At 43.1% G+C, this 24,975-nt stretch overlaps 1 protein-coding gene across 1 annotated transcript in view; it reads left to right on the forward strand.

Annotated features, from left to right (window-relative positions):
• The window catches only part of LOC146866378 (alcohol dehydrogenase 1-like), a 151,093-nt gene that overhangs the window by 25,937 nt on the left and 100,181 nt on the right, over positions 1-24,975 (forward strand). The window contains exons 2-3 of the mRNA XM_085636225.1: positions 7,835-7,936; positions 23,978-24,119. Of these exons, the coding sequence (XP_085492351.1) occupies positions 7,835-7,936; positions 23,978-24,119 (244 nt within the window). The remainder of the gene's footprint in view (positions 1-7,834; positions 7,937-23,977; positions 24,120-24,975) is intronic.

The raw sequence follows: 24,975 nt of genomic DNA on the forward strand, positions 1-24,975 counted from the left end.
AGAGAACCAGGAAGTTCTGCAATTTTCTAGTTCCATGAATTTGTGCCACCATTTTAGAATAGAGCTTTACACAACAAAGGCATTAATAATTACATTTGACTTTCAGTCAATAAAGAGATGTTTGGTGAAGTTTCAAAAGTTTATTTCCTCTTTTCAGTAGATTACTTGCTATTTTTGTTCTTTTTATTCAAATTAGTGGCACATCAGTTACCAAAATATAAAGAAATAAGACTAGTTGGAACAAGCATAGAGAAATAAAAACCGCGCGTTCCATTCACAGTATAGACCCTATTCTAAACTAAAGGACCTATCCTATCCTGACAAGAACCCATTAAAGCTCCTTCTGGAAAAGAGCAAGTAGATTTTGGAGCAAGGTCAGATAACTATGGAAAAGATCGCACTCCCCATAAAGTGTAGATCTGGAGACTCAGCTGAGTTCTCCAAACAATTGCAGTAGCAACCATCTATGCAGGTGAGGAGGAGATAATCACAGCTGTAGCTATAATCAGTATAAAAACGAAAAACCTGCTCACAAAGCGTAAGGAAAATAAAGAAATCACCATAAGCAGTAGCTTGTGGCAATTTGGGCTAGCACAACAATGTGCTAAAGGGCATGACAGGATAAGGGATGCATTGAATGCCTCCAGATGAGTTGAGTCTCTCTATCTAAGAGCACATATTATATAGAAAGCAGCTAAACATGTTGCAGAAACAGATTACTTTGTCATCAGTGTCCAATGGTGAGAGATCTTTCGATTGTCCATCGTCTTCGTCCTCGATTCCCACTGTAAACGTTCATGTCAGCATGAAGTCAGTTAGAGATGGCTACAATGTATTACACAAAGTTACATCTATGAAGGTTCTCATGAGAAACTTTTGCAAGCCTACTCTGTTAGCTGTCTGGTGTCGAGCTACTCTATGAAATGAAACATTTAAATTCTGGTATGTCCTGGTTAGATCACAAAATGTGAGCTTCAGCAAGCATTTTCTTTTGATTAATACCCTTGTTCATGATGTATATGTGGCAAAGCATACAATCTACAATACAGTGAAGTCCTATGGTGTGAGGAAAGATGGAATACATTTTTCAGGAAACAGCACATTTCACAAAAGGTCAAGCCTTAGAGTTTGAATATAATGTTAAATCACTATTTTATAAAAAGCATTTATTTTCTTAAATGGATATAGTAGAATAAAAGTGTAGGGCGGCTTTGTAAGTGGAGAACAAAAGAAATGAAAGCTTTCTGCAGAAAATAACACAATTTTTCACATTTGCATGTTAAATAAAGGCACATTTTCTAACGCTTAAATTATTATGCATTTTCTATGTTAATATTTAACGTGTTTCTATATTATTGTGTGGTGACATTTTCGTAAAACATTTTCTGCTTCCTCATATAATTGGTTGCGTCTCTGTTGTGGTGGCAGGCCACGTAATCAAGGTCCATTTTTTATTCAAGACAGGCAGATTTGCAGTACGTCAAAAGGGTTCGGTTGCGGGTCAAAGTGATTTTGTCACAGAAGAAATCCAATACATCATGGCAGAGGCCTTGAGAGGGGGTTGATGTTGTTGGATGTGGCTGCAGCTGCAATTAAAAAAATCTTTGATGATGGCAAATATTTCCTTGCTGTAGCTGGTGCCTGCATTGATGCGATCTGTGAAGTTTGTGCACTTGGTCTTGGGATTTGCTGGTGGTAGTGACTCAAGGCAGCATTGAACATATTCAGTCGTTGAAGTTCTTGATTTCTTCCGTCAGATTGCTAGTGGGTTCGGGCCAGTGTGAGGAGATGGCAGAAGCCCAATCCATCTCCAGTATGTTTTTCCAGCAGCTGCGAGCAGGTACAGAGGTGGTGGATCTTTTGTGGATTGGGACTGGAATGCTGAAGCTGACAAGGGTATGGTCTGTCCAATTGATAGGTGGTGGTTTGTTAACCATGATGTTGTTGAAGAAACAAAAATAGGGGCTAAGAGGTGTCCAGTGGTGTGAGTGGGCCTGTGACATGCTGGGTAAGGTTCCTGTGATTTACCAGGAGGGCGATCAAGTTGGAGTCTGTGCGGTCTTCCAGGTGAAAAATCAGGTCTCGTAGGAGGACAAAGGTGCTACAATATGATGAGGGGGGCAACAATGTCTGTGATGTTGCTGGCAAAGTTTATGTGGTGCCCTGGTGATTTTTATCTGAGAGTGACACACAAGGTAAAGCTGGCAGTGATTTGTAGCTTGAGGGAAACATCCATTACCACGCGGGCATTGCATCGCAATGCCTTTACATCGCGGGTAATACAACGCAAGTCGTTACAACGACTTACGCTGGATGGCGCTCTAGGAATAGTATGATTTACTATTCCAACACCTTCCCTACTGTACGTAGACTGGTGTTGGAAAAGAAAAGCATACTATTCCTAAGTTCAGCACCCTCCAGCGCAAGTCGCTGTAACGACTTGAGTTGACTTGCGTTATAAAAACTGCGATGTAATGTTCGGCGATCATTTTGATCGCGTTGTAAAGTCACATATTCATAGCTTGAAGGTGAGGCGCTCCATGTAGCTGGTCGTGGAGTCCGTGGTGTAAGTGCAGCTGAGGGTGTCCTTGTATATAATGGCGACTTCTCCACCAGGCTTGTGATGACTCTTTTCAGGTGATCTTGTACCCAGTGAGAATGGCAGTGGCGATGTCCGGTGCAGATACTTCATTCAGCTCAGTTTCTGTGAGGAAGAGCACATCCTGGACGTGATCGTGCAGGAAGTCCCGTATCTCTGTGGTGTGTTTGCTGAACGAACGGTTGTTGAGGAGCATGAATGTGAGAGTGGAGTGGTGTGTGGGCGGTGGCTGGTTGGTGTACATGTACGCGGGTGAGGCGCTGTTGGTGTGGAAGTTTTGTGTGTAGGGGAAGGAGTGTGCATGAGAACCTGCAAGAGGTACAGGTGAAGGCTCTTTCCATGTTGTGTGGCACTGTGAGTGTCGGCCAGAGCTGAGAGCATGGAGTGGCGCATTGGGATAGCGGTGGGTAGGTGGAAGACCAGGGGTCCAGTTGCTGGGGAAGTCTAGGCATGGACAGGTGCAAACGAGCTTGCCTTTGGTGTGCCTGTGGCACTCTAGCGGTGCACCTGCTGTGTGCATCCTCTGTGCATCTGTGCTGCAGCAGTCGTTAAGTAGGTCCTGGGAGGAGAAGGGGAGTGGAAGGCAGGAAGCGGGAGAGCAGGAAACAGGTGAGAAGCAGGAGGAGTGCATGGAGGAGGGAAGAGCAGTGAGGTATGGGGATCAAAAACAACACATAAGTTGAAAGCAGGGTAACAGAAAAGCAGTGAAAAAAGTCAAAAGCAATGGTGATTCAAATAAGGCATTGAGAAAGGCACAGAAAGAGAATTAGATGATAATGAAATAGAAAGAAGAGAAGGGTCAGACTGAAAATCGGCTAGAGCACCAAAATAAAAATGGCCCCCATTAGTGAATTAGACATCTCAAAAAGAGGCCTACACTTGCAAATCGGAAAGGTTTGAGCTTGTAAAGGCACGCTGTACAGCCGTTTTGCAAGCTATGCAAGGCAGCATGCATTTTTGTTTGCTGCAGGCAATATTTATTTTAATACCAGGGAAATCAACAGTAAAAACTGGCCCAGCAGACCATAAAGCAGGCCCTCAAAAAGGAAAAATGGCTCACACACTGACCTTTCAGACCAGCCCGTCTGTCACTCCCTAATTGCCCTGTAGGCCGGTCCATCCCCATAACAAACGTATATGGTAAAGAAATTGGCAAAACAGACAGTGGAAAAACAAACAGTGTCAGACACAGAATGAGGTGGCAAAACAAACAATTGCAGATAGACACTGGCAAAAACAAACAGTGGCGAAGACAGACAATTAAGTGGCACACAGAGAGTGGCAGAACAAATGATGATGCATTTAGGCCAAAAAACTTGATTAGTCCACATTTAGAATGTTGTCTCCCACCTGCTCCCATATACATAAAAATTGATATTATTATCAAACGCACTAAGACAACAGACTAAATAATTAAAAGAATTAAAAATATTTTAGATAAGGGTTGAACCGCTATGGGTTATTTCCCTTATAGAAAAAGGTGTAGAAGTTGAGCATCACAACTATCGTTCTGAGTGCCCAATTGTAGCACAGTCATCCTGTGCCCTGACCACCCCCCAACTTTTTGCTGACTGATACTGGTGGTAACTGACTCTGACTGACTCTGGGTTCTGCTTAACCAGGCCCAGGGCCAGTGCTATGCTGAAAGAGACACATTAGAATACAGTTAAATCACCTACATGCACTAGGGTACACAATGGTATGGTGGGGTACCCCTGTAATTGGCATGACCTACCCTATAGGCCCCTAGTCTATAATAGGGCAGGGGGATTGAAACTACCTAGAAGTTCCTAGTACCCTAGGACATGGCAGTTTAGAAGCCAGCAGCTCTTTTTGCACTTGCATGTGTGCACTGCTGAAGCCTGAGGTCAGTTTAAAAGCAGCTGTGGGTGCCAGGACTGCTTTTAAAAACTAAATTGTGCCCAAACTCGACTTTGATGTTTAGGGCACTTACAAATGGATAACCTACAATGTTTTGGCATATTAGTGACCCCCAGGGTCTCCCATAGGTGTCCCAGAGGTGGGGGGTCAGGTATGTATAAGGTACTCCCTTATAAAAATGAGTTTTATATGTACTGGGGAACCCTCACCGGATCTGGCTACATGAGGAGCATCGAGAGACCCCGCGAGAAAAAGCTCCAGAAAAGTTTCTAAGTCCGCTTGTAGAAAAGGTGACGAGGAACAACCCCGGGAGCCAAGCCACCTGCCTTCCATCCCATGCTGGCCTGGATTCCTGGGTTGCCCCGCTGAAGCGATCTTGAGAAATTTTTTAAGTCCGCTCCAGGGAAGTTGACCGGGACCTCGTCACAAGTCAAGATGGCGAACCCTCGCCGGATCCGGACTGGCTGAGAGCTTTGAGGGCCCTCGGGAAGAAAAGCTCCAGAAAAGTTTCTAAGTGTGAAGGTAGAAACTGAGACCGGGACCTACCGCGAGCTGTAGCCGCTCAGGGCTCCATCGCGCCCGGCCTGAAACTTTGACTTTGGCCCGGTCTATCGCGAGCAAGTATCACAATATGGTGCTATAATCTTCTAAGTGCTATATTTTATTAAATCTTTGAAAATTCATATCTCTGGTTCCCTACATTGGATTTTTGTCATTTTGGTGTCATTTTAAAGATAACATTTTTTCCTATATTTATAAATTGGTGTTGGTTTTGTATTATGTGGTGTGTCTTAATTATTTACTGAAATTGTGTTTTTAAATGTTTTACATACCTGTCTTTGAAGTTAAGTCTGTCAGCTCGCAGCCACGTTACCAAGGGTTGAGCATAGGAATAATTTTCCAAAACCTATGCTGAGTCCTATCATGTGTTAGTGGCCTTATTGCCAGTGACAGACCTACATTTGCGCCTACCAATAACCCACTTTCCAACACCAATAATGTGGTCACTTTGGGAATTACAACTGATGCAGTAAATCTATATATGATATCACCACATGTGGAATTACCTCAGGGGATTCTGTGGACAAATTACCGGGGGAAACCTGGATACATTTTCCCCCAGAAGACAGCCTAGAATTCAAAATGGCAATCAGAAATTGTGAGAGAAACAACAATTCTAATTCTATTTTCCATTCAGCAGGGAATTACATGTGAACCTGAAGTAGTTTGCATTTTGGAATAGCCGATGCATATGGTATTGGAAATTCTTGGTGCAAATGAACTCCATATGAATTCTGGACACGCTTATAATACATGAGATTCTGTAATCGCTGTGTAAAAGGCAGTCTCTAATTTCTTTATAATCGTCGACTTGTGGCACACCCAGTCACTGATTGTAAAGAAAAGACATCAGAAGTCAACTATTATAAGTTATTACAGATGAGTTCTGCTGTCACAATGCCTGTTGCCAGAGCCAGCCACCAAGGTGAAAGGCAGGTCAGGTCAGGGAGCTTAACTGAAGCAGCTGTTTAGCAAGGAAAACTGAAGGTCCCCTTGGAGTTCCACAACCATATCAAGTAACTCGGCCTCCTTCCTCCATATGGTAATGGAACTCCTCTTTGATTTGCAATATCCTTATAATGTACGGTAGGGAGTACTTTATCCCTTATATAATAAGAGCCCATGTGTAAAGATATAAATATCAGCCAGACATTGTAAAAGACCAGGCTATTCCATATTTAAACTACTTTAACTGTTTATTCTCGTCTTTTTTTAACAAAAAGGTCTTTCATCTGAAGAAGCAGTACTATGAGACCTCAGTCTGAAGTCTCTTCTGTGTCTGCTGGTGAAATGAAAAATACATTTTAAACATCTATGTCCCATCCACAAAGTCTCCTTGGAAGGTAAGACACCATCTACTTTGGGAACCTGGCAACCCTGTACTGAGGTATCAAAAACTTAGGGCACAGTACAATACCCAAAAGCATGGTCTAGGAAAGATAGAGGTAGATCATTAAGACCCTTCGAGTCGGGCTGCTTTGTGTCAGCCTCGCTGATCAACTTGGAGACCAATCAAAGTACCCGAATTAAGAAAATGGGTTCAAACTTAGAAGCCTATTTAAAAGATATGCAGTGCGCTGCGTGACAGGGAAAGGGCAGAAATGCACCATATTTAGGGCAATACAGTGCATTCCTGCCTTTTCCCCGAGCTTGCTCCCTTTTGGCAACCTAGTGCCAATGCAGGCGCCCTTGTACCATGGTGCAAGCATGCCTGTGTTGCATGCAGGATTGTTTTTGTGCAGGAAAGAAGATCTTCTTGCACAGAAACAATCCTGAGAGGCATATTCCTCTATCTATGTGTGCTGCAGAATGCACCACAAATTGAAAGAGGAAGTAACAAGTAGAAATAAAGCTATTTCTCCTCGTTCCACCTCTCCTAGGAAGACATATCTTTTAAGCGTGTTACCAGGTTTACCCGATTTGGTAAATCTAGGATTGCGACAAAAACCATGGGAGTTGCGTGGGAATATGGAACCCCTTCCCAGGGCAGAGTAATGCAATGCAGCTATTTGCCTTACTCCAAATTTATGGAGCCACTCAGGACAACGCAAAGTGGCCTTGCGTGGCTTCATAAATCTGACTTAAGGTTTGCTTCGCTCTTGCACTATGTTGGGTGGTGCAAGAGTGACGAAAACCAACTCGTAAATAGGCCCCTTAGTTCTTCAAGACGGTCCCCAATGTAACCATAGTAGTAGAGGACGATCCCCCTCAACTGCCACAGATACATTCAGGGGGCAGTCCTGTCCATCCGCTACAGCGGCAAGGAAAGATAACCAAACCCTTCCTATCAGACACTCTAGAAATATCCTGATTAAATGTGCCAGATGTAGGTACCAGGTGGGTTGAAGGACTCTTCCTCTCCACATGGCGTCTAATCTAGCAATCTAGCATCGTCAGCCGCCACCTAGATCAATCTCTGCATTGGCAAAATGCACTAAGTAGCCTTAAGATGGAATGTAGGATATTAAAAAAGTGATTGGTACTATGTTTGAATTAATCTCAGCCAATGGCAAATACTCTGGGGATCATTCCAGCCTCTGGCACCATAGTCTGCATTCATGCCCCATTCTTTGGGCAGAACTCAAAATAGGTCCTATTTTTGCACACAGTAAATTCAGAATGCTGCAGTATTAGATTTGATCAGGTACGATAAATATTGCAAGATGCACTGGGGCTCTCATAACCGAAGCCTATGGTAACAACTTTAGATGATATGCAAGTATGCATTACATCTACATCATCTGTTGGACCACAAATGTACAACTAATAAAAATATCTCATCTTTTTCCACAGGTTATAAAATGCAAGGCAGCCATCATCTGGGGGACTAACCAACCATTTTCCATTGAGGATATTGAGGTTGCGCCACCAAAGGCACATGAAGTCCGTATCAAGGTATGGGACAAATGGGAAATGTGTTGCTTTTGGATTTCCATGTGTTCATTGTACTGGTCCCGTAAAAGATAAAACCTAGTTGAAGCATAGGTTTCAAAAACATAATATGAAACTTCTTGCGCTGCGAGGACTCTGCAGAGCTTAATTTGTAAAATAATAAGTGCCAGGATCCTGACGAGGAGGCCGCTGCAGCTTGCACCACCCATTGCCCCATCATCGCTGCCAATGACGTACCAAAACAACTACTAACCATCTCTCTCACCTGCAAGTGCGACCTTTCAGATTATTCCAGGTCCCTAAAGCTAACGGAATGGCTGGGCAGGCAGGCATTAATATTTTTAATGTATATTGTATTCATAAACAACCGTTGTTCTGTTCATCTCTAAATTAGATGAGCAGCGGCACCATGTGGCAGGGTGTCATAAGTGTGGTGATGGCAATTAAGTGCCGGTGCCGAGCACTGGAAACCACCGGCTCAAATTAAGTACTGGCAACGAGAAGGTGAAAATAAACTTCATCAAATTCAGTGACAAGGAAGGTGTAAAGATAGATCTCTGGAACTGGTTACATGTGAGAACCTGTCTCAGCAGGATCGACCCTCAGTACGGGTGATGCTGTGGTCTCAACTGGGAGCAACATCCCCACCCAGTAGTTCAGATTAATGTTTGAGCCCTAGTCTTTTCTGGAGGATGTTGGTTGATTGACTGACACTTTTTTCAAAAGAGAAGGTTGCTACTAATATCTGTTTATTAAAACAGTTAGTCAGCCAACACGTTATTTTGCTTACAATATGCCCACGAGCTTCAGGTTTCTCAAGGCACTCGTCCGTAATGAATCGGTGTGTCAGTAGCTGTCAAGTCCAAAGTTTCTTATCGTAAATATACACCCATTTCGAGAACGGAAGCTTGTATATCATTCTCTCATAAGATGGCAGACTCGTCATCGCTTCCTGTCCGTTTCTCATCTCTTCAGAATGCACAGTTTTGCCTTTGCATCGTCAACGTGACGAATCACCTCCATTAGTTGTACTTGCAGGCACCAGTCGCAACCCGAGACTGCTATTGAAGCGTTATTATTGCACCACCATGTACCGCTAATTTTATTTGTAAACATTGTTAACTTATTTATATAGTTGAATTTTTGACGATTTTAAATACGTTTTGCTGAAATTTCACATATGCTGCTTTGTTCTGAATTTGCAGATGTAATGCTTCATTCACAGTTTAATCTGGGTGCTATATTTTTGTCACATTTAAAGGTGCCTAAAGTTTGATTGGCCAGAAGTAACTTACCCTTTAAGTAGGGCTTCTTAGCTTTATGTCCATAGGCTTACCACAGTTCCAATCTTGAGGTCTGATTATGTTGGTGGGACCGCCACCAACAGGCCATCGGTGGCGGTCTCACCAACATCCAGCATAGCGGTCCCACCGCCGCATTATGATGCGGTCGGTCAAACCACAGCAGTCAGAAGGACCAACTGACGCTTTCGACAGGCTCGAGGAGCCCATCGGGACGTCGGTCAGATCGTAATCCCTACAATGAAGGCCGTGGCTGGGCAGGCATCGTCATAGGGATTACGATGTCCCTTTCCGACAGCCTTTCCAGGGCGGTCTGACCGCCATGGAAAGGCTGTCGGAAAGGAACTTTGGAGGCCCCTACCAGGACCCCCGTGGGCCTCTGCTATGTGGCCCTGCGGGCACCTGTGGTGCCCTCACAAACATCCATGCACTTTGTGCCAGGCACCACATGGTGCCAGGCACATGGTGCATGGATGTTTGAAAAATTCTCTGTACCATTGCGACTTGTGCAGCAGCACTTTTCCTGGGCCGCTGCTCAAGCTACAATGATAAACAGCATTTATTTTACAACCACTTCCCCAGCAGTCGCATCATAATTGGGATGTCGGGACCGACAACTCCTTATCGGATGGCCCAGTGCCCGAAACGATGTAGGTCAGAATGCCATCATAATGAGACCCATTGTTACATCTTTATTACGATTTTTCCGACAGCCATCTTGGTTGTTCTCCATTTCTCTGTGTTGCCAGTCTACCGTTGATGTGCTGTACTAACAACTGCCATTTAAAAGTGAGTAGTGCGCAACAACGCACAGTGGTGCTAAGCACAGTGGTGCTAAGCCAGTGTGCTAAAGGTAAAAGAGTTTTGTGGCCTGCGGCGCCCTGGGCCAGCAGCTGCTCAGTTTAACTCCTGCAGTTGCATTACAGTTTCTAGAACTTGGTTAACTTACTTTTTCAGACCAACTTTTAGCCATGACCATCCATATGCGTGTGACTGATTTGTATTTAATACAAATATTAATTAAAGAGAATGTTACCGTGGGTGACCCTCATCCAGCAACTAAAGTACGTGCACATACATATTAATTTGCCTTGTTAGATCGGCTGTTGCTCATCGACATACCATAGCAAACCTATTTCAACAACTAAAAGATGATCTATCTAGCTTCATAGAAAGGTGGCTGTCTGAACATCACAGCACCTAAATTGATTATTTATTTCCTGTTAATTGTAATTTTTTATCACTGTTATTGTTTAAATAAACAGGGAGAAAGTGTTGCAATCATTACATGGCCACACCTCATTATTTACATTGAAATGTACTGATTTAGTCTTTGTCTTTTTTCACATGGCGGTACGGATACTTTTAATTTTACTTCAATATGTTGCCCCCTTGTCTACCAATCCCAGTACACCTTCTTCTAAACTTGACACATTTGACAAGCAGCTTTAGTTCCAGCCTCAAGTTAGGTCTGTGGTAGAGACCTGTTTCGGTCCCCTCCGCGTATTGAAAAAAGTTTTGCATTTCCTTTCCGTACAAGCCAGCAAAACAGTAATTCAGGCCCTTATTACTTCAAGGTTGGATTACAGAAATGTTTTGTACCTGGGTCTGTCAGACTACTTAATCAAAAGGCGACAAGAAGTTCAGAATGCAGTGGCACGGCTGCTTCTCAATTTTTTCCACTGAGAACTCAGGTTTCCCCTTATCTCCATTCTTTAAATTGACTACCTGTGACTAAACATATTTTGTTCAAGTCCTTAGTTCTTACCTTTAGAGCCTTGTATCAGGTTGGTCCCAAAGATCTTGCCACTAGAGTTCATTTCTACCTTCCCATTAGGAAGCTTTGTTCCTTCAATATGGCCTTGGCAATGGTACAAGGATCTATCACTCTAGGACGGGTGGTTGTTCTTTTTCTTATTTGAGCCCCTCTGCCTGGAGTAAACGTCCCCTTGACCTTCGTCTTGCAAGATCTGAACAAATCTTTAAGAAGAAGCTGGAAAGATGGCTCTTTGATCAGATTTAAGTTCTTACCTGTGACGACTAGCACTTGGATACTCCTTGGAGCAGCTGTGCGCTTTATACATTTCTATTCATCATCACATTCGTGGAAGAAATCGGGCAGATCAGGCTTAAAAAACGCAATGTTACATTTTGACTGGCCGATATAGAAACCAGGCAGTGCCCAAAGGGCTGGTCTGACAGGCCACTGTGTGGGTGTTTTTTTTGCTGTTTGTCAGACTCTTGTATGGTCTGCGCGCCCGGTTTTTACTGTTGATTTCACCAATAGTAAAACAAGCATTGCCTGCAGCAAGCTCAAATCCATGCAGTCTTCAATACCTTGCGAAACACTTAGACAACATCTGTTTAAAAGTTAAAACTGCTCAATTTGCAAATATGGGCCACTTTTTTTAGCTATCTGATTCTCTAATGGGTGCCACTTTTATTTTGGTACCCGGGCCTATTTTCTGTTACAGTATGCCTTTGTACATTTTTAAGGGTCTGTAACTTTTGTTTGACTGCCCATCTGGGACGTCCCTGCAATTTGAACAAATTATGGCCATTTTTAATCTTAATCTAACTAACCAACCACCCATAAAGCTGATCAACTGCTGAATTAGATATTCTACACAATGGAGTCCATTGAAGTTGAAAACTCAATTTCACTCTTACGGGGCGATCAGCTCGCAATTCCTTTTACCATCCCTCTTTTGAATCTGTGAGAAGCTGGCCTGGTATATGATGCCCACTACTGTAAGTGTATACCAAGGAAATGGGCCAGAACCTGTTTCGTTTCTGCGTTTTAAATTAGTGCTAGACCAAACATATTTTTGTTTCGATCTGGTACTTTATTTATACCTTTTGTTTTGAACTTTTTTTTCACAGAATAATTCTTCGTTTCATATTCAAGGCAGAATGGAGACAGTGGTGTCTATATACAGAGAATGATTATATACATACAATTTTCAAAAAATTAAACAACAAAATTGTGTTTTGAGTGCACAATCTAAATAAACAGTGATTTGAAAAATTCTAAACCTGTCATCTCAATATCTTTACGATATTGTATCTAAATCTTGTTTCATATGTCGATATTCTTTCAACAATTTTAGAGTAATGCTGTACATATCACCATTTCAATTGGAGGAAAAATTCCAAGAAAAGAGATCAAACAAGGGGAAAACATTAAAGTCAAGTGCATACAATTTTTATGTCCTGACTAGACCATCAATTCTAAATTTCTCCATGTTTGTATCATTAATCATAATATGCCAACGCGTTTCAAGTCACTGATACTTAATATGCGGACTCTCGTCAGGGCTCTTGATTTCATAGCAAAGGGAAGCCGGGTGCATAGGTGTGAAGTCGGCGTCGGAAACCGCCATCAAACCAAATGGAGTACTTCAGGAAAGTGCCGCTGCTGGAAGAGGAAAAAGTGTCCATGGGAATCCAAATGTAGATTCTTAATGAAGAGTACCTGAAAGCAGAGGGGACAGAATCTGGGTCACTTGAGAGTGACCAGGAGATCGGTAGATGAATGCCCACCGATGTTGTGTGCTTCAGGATAGATGTCGATGACCTTGAATCTGCAGCTATGGGGACCAGGCGATGCTGAGGATGACCAGGAGCCGGATACGAGCTGTCCCATGAAGGATGTCGAGTGCTGAAGGCGTCCGGCAGGAGTACCAACATGCCTTGGCAAAAGCAACCCACGCAGGAAGTAAAGAAGTTGCAGGAAGAGGACCAGCAAATGTCCAGGAGACATAACACAAGCAGGGGAGTCAGGGTAAGATCAGAGCAATCAGGGGAGCCCAATGAAGAAGTAATTGACCCTCCACAGGACCCACAGGTGGAAGACACTGAAGTCGAGGGGGACCTCGGGCAGCTTTACAAAACAACAGGCCACGGAGCACACAGTGTGATGTGGTTGAAGATCTTTGCAAGCAAAGTTGCCAGGGGTTGGGGCTACTTGGAGCCCAATACACTTGCTGCAGTATTGCCAACAACCATTTGCACTTGCAAAAGTCCACAGTGGGGTTCAGGTATTGCAGCCCCCACAAGACATTCTGACCTCAAACTGGGTGAGAGGGCAGCTCAGGCCTCGAGGAACGTAGAAACCCACCTCCTGTGTTGTTAAACCCTCAGAGTCCGTAGAAGCTTGGGATCGGCAGACGAGTCAGCAGTGTTATGGTGCCTGCGAATGCAGGGGAGTGACTCCTTCACTCCAAGGGAGATCATCTTCAGGTGTCTTGGATGCTCCACAGGCACTACACGGATCCTGTATGGTGCACAGGCACAGACGAGGCAGCAGACTGAGAGGGAGATGAAGTCAGGCCCAACGAAGTCCAAAGTGTCCAGACGGTCGAAGCGCAGTGGTTTCAGTTCTGGATCTTGTCCACAACTAATCTAGGAACCTACACTCAGGTTATCCCTTAAGTACCCTAAGGAAAGGGTTGGGAATATTCAGGGGACCATCCCAAGGAGGGTCTGGACAGGAGGGACGTTACTCCCATGTCCTTTGTCCTGTTTCGCGCCAGAGTGGGAGCCAATGACTCCCAGGACTGGTTTGAACTGGACTATGCACAGGGACACAAAATGTGCCCCTCATGCAGACTTTCAGGCACTGGCAAGCGCACCCATCCAGCCCTAATACACTAAATCCTGTCTGGGATGTGGTCAGACCTCCCTGTGACAGGATGACTATTGTCCTACCTTCCCCTGCTCGAGCGTCGCTAAGCAGCAGGAGGGCAGACATGTGTCTCTGGTCGGCAGCAACCATTTTGTGCTGTGCGGGACTAGAAGGCTGATACCAGGAACACTGAGAGCCTTGCAGAGGGCTCTCCTAGTGGGTGGAATCATACCTCCAACACCGGCAACGCTGTGGTGGTATGATTCCAACATGTTTCACACCAAACACGATAAGGTTCATTGCAGCCATTTTCGAGATGGTCATCGCGTGGTCACGTAATGCCTCTCTATATTAGTATATGGCTGCTTTACTGACAACCCGGGAGAATAGACTCTGTAGGCTGCAGGGGTGTCCTTCTCATGCAGGGGCATTTTCTCACTCAGAACCAAGCACCCTGCCCTCGGGATTGTAAAGGCCTGCTATAGGGGTGAATTATAGGTTTTAAGTGCAGTGACCCTTAGATATAGTAAACCTATACTTTTGTAAGTTGTGCATGCACCAACTTACACACACTGCAATGGCAGGCCTGTGGTTCAATTTTGAATAGTCTCTCATGGGTGGCATAATACTTGCTGCAGCCCATGGAAGACCTCTGGTGTACCTATGCCCTGGGTACATGGGTCCCATATACTTAGGGACTGACAAGGGTACCCCAGTATCCAATCTGGGGTGTACCTAAGTACATACACAACAGTTTTAGGAGGAAGCAGATAGACCGGGGTCCTGATTAGCAGGATCTCAGTCAGACTAGTCAAAAACAGCATCACATCAAGCAAAAAGTGGGGATAACCTTAAGAAGCAGATCCTATTTTCCTACAGAAACCTTGGAAGATAAATCCAGTGATTAACATCCAGTGTAAAAGAAAATGGAACACTCCTCTTCAGAGATAGCAGGCTTTACGATTGGTCAATCTTTGAATCTACAGGTTAGTCAGCTCCCTGTTTCTGTCCCTGATAACATTTTGAGTTGTTTAAGAAATCATTAAGTGACACACCAAACTATCATTTCCTTCCTTCCTTCCTTCCTTCACATTCTCTGGTGACTCCGCTAAGTTCTGTCAGCAAGTATACAGAACTTAGCGGTGTCGCCGGAGAATGTGTGGAGATTAGAGCTATAAAGCCTTCCCAGATGTGCCATTCGGTGAATGTATGAGCACCGAAGGTGACAATAAGACGAGAAGTGTTCCGGTTTTGTTCGTACTCCGTTTTGGCATACCTTTGTAACTTTAACCAGTTTGAGGGAGACACCTAACCAGAATATCAACTACCTAAGAAACAAGCCTCTAGACGAAATGAAATAGCAAATAGAGTGACAAACATTGATATACATCTCCACATATACGTGGGAGCCACATCAACCAGAGTGCAGTAGCACTGGTGAATGTGCTATAATTGAATTGTGGATGAGGAAAAAAAAGTTATAGTCCTGAAGAAGGTGGCCTTATCCATCTATGACCACCGAAACGCTTCGATGCAGTGATCTCTGTTAAATTTGATGTTTGATAGTGGCCATCACGACAGGGAGAGTCTCACCCTGCTCGGTTCTGTTGAAACAAGGCTCAAATTAACAATTTCAAGACAAAATTTACTGTCTTATGTAGTTTCCTTTCCAGGGGGTATGTCTATTCTTGAAATTTTTACGCACTGAGTCAGTCAGGAGTTTTTAATTCTTTTTATGTTGCCACACAATGTGTATTGTACTTTTTAATGTATTTTTATGATCAGAGGTAACTTTTATGATTGATGTAATAAAACTTGTGCATAAGTACTTTCATATCTTGAGTAGAGTGGTTCTATTTTTACATGATGATGGTTGTTTTGATACAAAGTTGTATGTTTGATATAAAAGGGAAACAGTTCCATTATCTCTATAAGGAGCATGAAGTACAGTTCCAAAGGGAATTTTGTTTTTTAACTACATAGCATTTCTGAACTAAGCCAGTAGGAAGCAAATGGGGTAGCCCAATAATCCCAGTCAAAAAACTGCTTATGCCAAATTCTATAAAACGCCCCAAAAAACTATTCTTCCTATGAGGGCTTGCTTTTACCTCACCAGCGTTCGAATTGGAGTGCTGCCGGAGTGCACTATTCACATCAAGGGACATGACCACAGAGTCTTAAGTCACCGATCCTCTGCTTCCACTAACTCTTCCTGCCTGCACTATAAAAGCGTGTGGTGGTCCCGCTGCTTTGGGGGCTTGTTTTTACCATGCCAGCATTCGAATTTGAGCGCTGCTGGAGCACACTGCTCACACCAAGGGACCCGACCACAGAGGGTTATGCCGCAGACACCTGGGCCGTTGAGCACTGCAAGTCCCTTCAACCCTTGCCCGCACTAACTCTTCCGGCATACGCAATAAAAGCGTGCAGTGGTCCCGCTTCTTTGTTGGCTTGTTTTTACCTCACCAACATTCGAATTGGAGTGCTGCTGAAGTGCACTACTCACATTTCTTCCTGCCTGCACAATAAGAGCGCACTGTGGTCCCTCTGCCCTGTCCAACGGTGGGCCGTCCACGCCCGTTGGAGCTCAGAGGTTTCTGGGCCACCCCTCTAATGTCTTCTTCACCTAAAGGTACTGTTGACTTTTGGCCAGCATTAATAATATGTTTCCATCCGTTGCACATCTTTCTTCTTAAGCCGCTCAGGAGAAGTTGTGTGTCACTGATGTTTTGCACACAAGATATCCTACTTGCTTTGTCAAGTTGTTTTGTGTCCAGTAGCTCAAATTGCATCTTGGTTCCTGGTTCACTTGTGTTCGATCATGGGGATAAAGAAGGCTATGGAGGGAGGGTCAGGCTTAGCAAAAACAAAGAAACCTAAAAAAAATCAAAAAAACTGATGGGGATAACTGAGTTTTATATAGAGTAGATAATTTGTTGATCGAATGCGAGGAGATTTTAGTTACTGCACTGACCGCTTCTCATCCAAGTATTCCCAGGCCCTCCACTAATAATGCCCTGCGTAACCAAAAGAGAATCCCTGAGATGTTTAAGAGATGTAGAAAACAGGGCCAGAAACTTACTACTATCGACCAAACACACTCACTGCCAAGATATTAACTTATCCCACCTGGCTCCGCTCCTCCAACCTTTGTTTCACCAGACAGGGTTTTTCTCTGCAGTAACCACTTTTGCTCTGCTGTGTAAGACATCAGTCCAGCAGGCTTCTGTTTTTGCTTTTGACAATAACAATCCTGTGTGTATTCCTGTGGAACCCACTGTGTCTGATTCTCCCATTTCTAACCATATTTACTTGACCTCACTCATACAAGATCTGAAGGCTGAGGTGGGGGTGTTAAAGTCAATGGCATTTTCCCTGACCACTACTCTGAATCCGTTTTTAGCCTCTAATAGAAACAATGCAGTGACTGCTCATCAAGCTCCAACCATACCTATTGGCAGGTCACCGGTTGATCTACCTAGTCTAGTTCACAGATGGTCTCTGTCAATCCTGGGCCCCTCCCCTTAGTAAATTACGAACATAACCTTCCTAGGCCTATGGCACTGTGGAATCCCAGGCACAGTAGTTCCACCATCAACACTCCTGGCACTCATATTTCTATCACTTGTAATCATTTGATTAGCTGATAAGGCAGTCCATGGTCACATGTCAAAACCTGCTTTGTGTCCTAGCATGAGCAGACATACTACTGCTGATCCCATTATGATGATCAATGTCCCTAATCTGAGCACTCATGCTAGTCATGGAGGGGAGGATTCCATAAAAAACAAAGAGATTCACTGGATCCGGCACATCAGGGGTTGTCGTTCAGTTATATGTGACAACATCACTAGAGCTGAAAAGTTAGTATATTCCAACTCAAACTATGATGTGGTTGAACCAACCCTTAGGAACATGGACTTGGCTAACAATCTGGTGGCCCTTGGTGCTAGGACTTGTCCACCTAGCCACTCAAACATAAAATGTAAGTACTCCAGGCCGGCTTACTACACCGATAAGCAATTTAGTTCTGTGATAGCCATCAGTTTCTCATTCCTCAATGAAAATGGCTAAATTATGTGGGTAACTGGTTTATGCCCAATCTTGCGTTGCCTTTGTGACCAAACTCCTGTCAGAGGCTAGTGGGGTGTTTGTTTTTTCTTTGAGGCCCTTCTTAAATCTAACCCAAACTCCTTGATCACTGACACGCTCAACACTACTACCTTGGATTTTGTGATCCTCATTTTTCCAACAGCACTGTCATACTGCAAAGGAGCCATTTCTGACCAGTGTTATAAAATAGATATCTGTAAGACCAGAGTCCAGTAAGTTGTCCCTTGTCTCTTGGAACGTGGCAGTACTTGGGTCTAAGTTAGCACTGTCTGACTGGAACGCTTATGGAAGATCATGACATTTGTTTACTCTAAGAGAACTGATCTATGGTCTCAGCTCACAGGCCTGGCTGTCTTAACTTTTTCATTCCTGCTATTCCAAGCCAGAGGGGTAGTGGGTTAGACCCTCACTTAACTGTCACATACGTAAACTAAATATTGACTCACCGGACAGTCTAGCCATTGAGCTCAATAGTGGGACCAAGCCCAAGACAGCCTTTTTTAATGTCTATATTAGAGGGGCTAGAGGAGGTGTGGTATCTCACACCCTTCAAGTCCTAGAAAGTTATTTCGAATAGTGTTCTGATCAACCGCATTTCATCTTGGCGGGCGATTTTAATATAACATTCAAGCCCCTCAAAAATGATGATGTTTACCTAACAAAAGACGAGGATACGGCTTGGGAATGTCCCCCTTCTGGATATTTCACCAATTTACAGATGATCACAAGTAGTTCTTCAACTAAAGGCCCTAACTATGGAGATTGGGCTCAGGGCTGCCAATGGTCGAACAAAATCTGATTTATTAGGAGCTCATACGTACACTAAACCTCATCACACGAGTAGAATTGATGACATTTTAATTGATCTAAGGTTATGGCCATCTGTCATTGGCATGGTTGTACTGGAAAGGTTAGGAAGTGATCACAATTCTCTTTTCTTGTCTATGCAGACTCTCTGTAAGAATATTCTTCCTGTCCCTGGCCCGATTTTTCACATTAGAGCGGCCAACCTATTGCTCCTGACCAATCGATTTCTACTCACAAAGCCTTTTTGACCTTATTTTAGCATATTTTACTGTTCCTGACACTCTGAAAAAGCGCTAGAACCTCTAAGAACTGCCCTTGGTTCATTAAAGAATGCTGTAAGCATATTCGCTAGTTAGCTAGAGCTATCAAAACTAAGGGCATGGCATGCATTCCATTGGCCCGTAAAGCCTACAAGCTGGCTATTATTCATGCCAAAAAGAACTGGGACAAGCACCGGTTGAGTGCTCTTAAGGGTGCCTGTACTCATAGAGAACGTACTAGATTTTGGCAACTCTTTTCCCGTGATGGCACTTCTTCAGTAATGGAACCCACAAATAATGTTGCTCAGTCTGATTGGTTCAATTACTTTCATACATAATACTCTGATGACCCTTTAAGTATCACCCTGGATACCACTCTGGCTCTACCTTGCTTTATCTCTTCCACACCATTGTTTGACATCTCTGACGTTGTTCAATCTCTTTCAGCTGTCACTAGGGGAAGGGCCGCAGGAATAGATGAAGTCCTGGCTGATGTTTTCTTATCCGATCCGGAGGTTTGGCCCACTACCTTTTAACTATTGCAAATGCTATTGCCGAAGCTACTCCCATCCATGATTCTTGGAAGGGTGCTACAGTATTACCTATCCACAAAAAAGGTCTTGGGTCTCATCCAAGCAACTATAGACATATTAGTGTAATTGACAGTTTTCAAAAGATTTTTTGTCATTGAGTATTTCCCAAATTTCAGGACTGGATACTTGAGAAAGTCATTGTTAGCCCCTTTCAAGAGGGCTTTCAGGCGAAAGTGTCCACTATTGATCAGGCTTTCTGTTTTTTATTGATCTACTGGAGGACTGTTATAACTGTCAAGGGCAACCTCTACATTGCCTTTGTCGATTTAAAATCCACTTATGATTTTGTCCCACGCCCCATAAGGCTCTTATTGATATGAACATGCCCCTGAATAGCTTGTCACTTGTGGTTTTGGAATTGGGATTTTAATTGGACTATTTGCCTTTGCCTTTGACACAATCTACTATTCCATTCTCATGGCCAGATTTGTGGACATAGACTTTTCTGGAACTTTTTTCAGATGGATTAAGACATTCCTAGCAAATTGACAACAGATGTTAGGTTTTCTGCCACATTGAGCTCAATCTAAAACCCTCACCTGTAGCGTCCCCGAAGGTTCCATTTTGTTGCCGATAGTGTTTCACAAAAATATATCTTCCCTTTGGTACGTTTGTTACATCAAATGGGGAGCATGTTTCTACATGCCTGTGGATGACACACATTCATACTATTCCCAATTTATTTTTAAATTCTCAAGTCTCTAAAGGAGTCAAATCTTGTTTTAATTACTTAAAATCTTGCAGACTACTCACCAGTTTATCGATAAACAGCATCATTGGACAGTGATTAAGGCCTTAATTCAATCTAGGCTTGATTAAGGTAATTCTACTTATACAGCAACCCCAATGACTCACGTGTTCCATCTTCAAGTGGTCGTAAATGCATATCTCGCATATGAAACAGCTCTTCTGGTTACCTAGAAGCAGAAATATTTTTAAAGACATGGTAATTATGAATCAAGCTGCTTACAGGAGGTCACCGGATTTCAAAAAAGTTTGAATGGTATCAACCCAAACAGACTACCGGCTCTGGCTATCAGTACCTTCTGTCAGTTGCCAGAAACCCATACTTTGATCTTTGAATACAAAGCTTTTATCTATTGCAGCAGCTAGAAATGGAACAATCTACCATTCTATCTTCGTTCCGAAACTAAACATTTGCAGTTTAGAAGAAATGTTAATACTTTCTTAATCAATTTCTCAGTCTGTAGTTGTTTTTTCATTAAGCTGCTATTGTAATGCATTACTTTAGCGCAATGATGCTTTGGTTAACAAGCATTGTATAACTAGCAAACCATAAGCAAAAGACCAAAATAGAGATTTATCAGAATTCCATGATCAAATATGTCAGGGCAGGACCACAGAACGTGGACTATATCACGCTTTGGCTAGTGGCATGTCCCAAGAGGATGAGTCTGTTTGTGTATCCATCGCTTGCAGATAAGAGCATGTCCAGTGCTAGTTAAGCAGGATCGTAAAATAGATTACATTTAGCCTGACCTCCTATTGGACTTTGTAATTCATCAGCAATGTTGTAGACCAATCACCCTCACCATTTTCTAGTGAAGGAGGGACAGCCATGATGTGCATATTGCTGCGTCAACCCACCAGGAGAAGAGTTAAGATCTAAGTTTTTGTTCCATATCGACCAGAGGCAGTGCCTTAGTTGGATATATCCCCATTGTTGAGAAAAAGCAATGTTATACACTGATTATAAGTTTTTGGAAGAATCAGTTCCCTACTTAATTCACCACATCTTCGATCTTAAAAATCCTTTTGAAAAACATTTGGTCCCAAGCTACAATTTTCTTATCTATGAGCATCTTTGCTTTGTGTCACGTGGGTGTATCAGCATGATGGATTCTGTAGATGTTCAGTTTCTGCTAGGTGGAAGCAGTATCGTGGTGGGGCAGGGGAAGGAGTAAATAAAAAAGAAAAAATTGACTTACCTCGAACTGCCAGCCGGCCACCACCTCTCCTCTGTCCTCTTCCATCTTCCTGTCTCCAGTCCCAGCCGGCAGCAAGATGCACCTGGGCACACAGGCTCCCCTGAACTAATCACAACTCTTCAATGCAGCGTTATGAATGGTCTGAGCGCCGTGGTTTGGTGCTCAGATGGGAACAGGTAGCCTGTGCATGTTCCTCACCAGGCTGTGTAATGCAGCCTTCTGGGGTACATGCAAACTGTGCATGACTGTTTGGCTGGCCCAGGAGGGCAGGCCAAACAGTCATGCCCAATTAAAGAACGCAAACCACTCCTCCTCTTGCTCTGGCAGCCCGGCCCGCCACTGATTGCAATAGGAAAAATAAAATGATAATAATGATACGTTATTTCACTTTTATTTTTATTTTTGAGCAGTGGGAAGATGCTTCTCCGCCTTAGCGGAGGAGCAACCACTGGGTAGAGGGCCACATACTGAGAATTACGTGAAGTATCAGGTTTTTGGACTGGAGAAATTTTAAAATTGGATTGACCACATTGAGAGGAGGTAAGTTGGAGTCAGGTGTGCCTGATGTAGATCAATGTGATAGGCACATTAATGGCAAATGTTTGGCTAGCCTGCAAAATTGTGACGGGCAGGTATTGAAGCAGTATCATCTTTTGATATCCACGGATAAATCGTTGTCAATTCTATGCTACTTCTTTTGGACATTATGGGCAGTGACATTAAAGGATACAGTTTCAAATTGGCCAATTCCCATTGTTAGCTAATCCTCATTGCAACCGTATTTTATTACTATTATACGTTAATAACCGAAGTGAGAATTTGATAAAATGATGAATGTCAACATCGAGATAATCGTTAACATTGTATGTTAGATTTGCTTCTGCAAATTGCTCAAGTAAGTCAAGGAATGCTTGATTCGATTACTGGCAGGAACAAGACATTTCATACGAACCTGGCGATCTCTAATAGGAGTTTCTGGCTTGTTTGACTTTCTTTAGCAGAGATCTTCTAATGTGTCTTCCTCTGAAATATGGACACCCTAAATTTTGCAACAAACCCACGCTAAAACACTTCTGTGAATTCTCAAACAGTTTTAGGCTGTGGGTGACTGTTTTGATTCCTAATGGCATTATTGTGGCAGAACACAGAATTAGCCAACACTTTCTCAGATGGAAATATTAGATTATGATAAGAAAACCTGCTTCAGTTTGGGGATAATTATTAAAAAGGTGCCTGTTTTAGTCATGAAAATATATTAAGGATACTGGGCATATTCCTAAATGCCTTAGGTAAATAGGACAACGAGTGACTATGCAAATCAATGTAATTTATAATTGTTGGGGTTGATTTGCAAAGCTATGTGCATTTGCCCATTTAGCTTAATTACAAATAACCTTACTTCAAACGCTCAACCACTTATTGAATTCACAAATGTAGTGTTTCCCTTACACACAGAGGTGAGGAGTGGTTGGGGAGAGGCTTTTCGGTGACTGGAATATCCTGTGAATTTGTGCCCTTCCACAAAGTTACACAGTTTGGCTGCTCGTAAACTTTTGTAATACCCTACCCTACCTTGGAAAATGTTTGAATTGTACTCCTGACAAGTGCAGTAGTAAATCCTCTTTTTACTCCTGACAAGTGCAAAAATAAACCCCTTTCCATTGTAAGTAGATGATTAGAACAAAAATCGGTATAGGAGATGGAGTTTCTCAAAAGGGAACAACATTCTCTCACTATAAAGAAAAGAAGGATTTTTATTTATAGTTGTTAGAGTAAGTCTGGAAACATGTGGCTGTCTCAAAATTTCAGAAATATGCGACTGTCACTGGTTTCCAGGCATGCTTTTGGAAACTTTTGTGAATATCTGAAAGTTGTAAATCTGCATCAATGCTTTCTTTAGGAATCAGGTTTATTGTATGTGGAAGAGGTGTGGCACAGCAGCCAGGGTGCGTGGCACGAGGACTGTGGGGTTCACGGTTCGATCCCTGGTGTCGGCGGCAGGTTAGCCCAGCACCATGTGACCCTGGGCAATAGCTTGCTTAATCTTCCCGATGGCTCCCAGTGCTGGGACACCACTTCGGTGGTAGCAGTGTGCTTTACAAATACTGGTATTTCAATTCATGTATGTGTTTATCCTGAAATTCTACAGTGGATCTTGTACTCTTCTCATGTGGTGGACAACCTCTGCTTTAGATGTATATTGTTCAGGCCTGAGTGCATTATCACAAAAAAACAGCACTCAATCATAATCCTTTGTATCAAATTCCTCCATTACCATTTCATGCAATTTTTTTATAAGTGACTAATGTTTAACACAGGTTAGCTCCAGAATGTTTTTCAGTAGCCTGCTGACGAGCAAGACAATAAGACTTTAAATTCAATTTTTTGTTACAGATTCTGGCCTCTGGTATCTGCCGATCTGATGATCATGCGGTCAATGGCACTATCCCAAATCCTGCCTACCCAATAATTCTAGGCCATGAGGCAGCAGGGGTGGTTGAGAGTGTTGGAGAAGGAGTATCCAATGTAAAACCAGGTGAGACGTTGTCTTGCGGCACACTTATTCCAGTGAGGAGCAGGATGAGCTGGGAACGTCTCTACTCATTTGTGGCTAATACCACGTCTTTGCACTTACAGTTCATTTTTAGGGATGTCACCAAGAGCTGCCCGAGGGAAAATTAATTGAATAATTAATTTTCTCTTGACGTCATCTGTCGAATCCCCCCCACCTCGTACCACCATCCACCGCTGTTACCTGCACGAGCTGCTCCTGGTTGTCACTTCGTTCCCTGCCGACCTACCTATGCTTTTATGCTTGACTATCAATTATTTATTTTATTTATGGAGTTTTATCAGGGATGGAGCTTAGTTAGTGATATTCAGGGGAGGGAATATCAAATTTTCCAAATAAAAAATCAGTAGGCCGCAGGGTGGAGGGTTGAGATGACCAGGTTTGGGATGGACTGTACTCACGGGGAGCAGCATTTACACTCATTATGTAGGCCTCAGTCTGAAGAGGCACAGTGGTTGAAAAACGATGGGTTGGAATGATACCCAGAGCAATTGCCAGTAGTTAGACTATGTGCAAGCATTTGTCTCATCTCCTTTTGGGTATTGGATTGCCAGTAGGATGCCTGGAAACCTGAGACCAGCACAGATTTCCAAGCCAAGTACTAACAATGTTTGGGAATTTAAAAAAGTAATACATTTGCTCACATTCATTGAGAATTTCTATGGGTGTAGGTTTACTACTGTTATGGAAAACTGATCCCTATATATATGTAAGTTCCCAATCCAAAAATTAATCAAGTTAAACTCTCTAAGTGAAAGGAGGATCATAGGAAAAACCAGTGCATGCATAGCAGATCCGATTCCAGGCCCCCAGACCCAGC

Source organism: Triturus cristatus, chromosome 2_1, assembly GCF_964204655.1.
Source record: "Triturus cristatus chromosome 2_1, aTriCri1.1, whole genome shotgun sequence".
In the NCBI taxonomy this organism is placed as follows: Eukaryota; Metazoa; Chordata; class Amphibia; order Caudata; family Salamandridae; genus Triturus; species Triturus cristatus.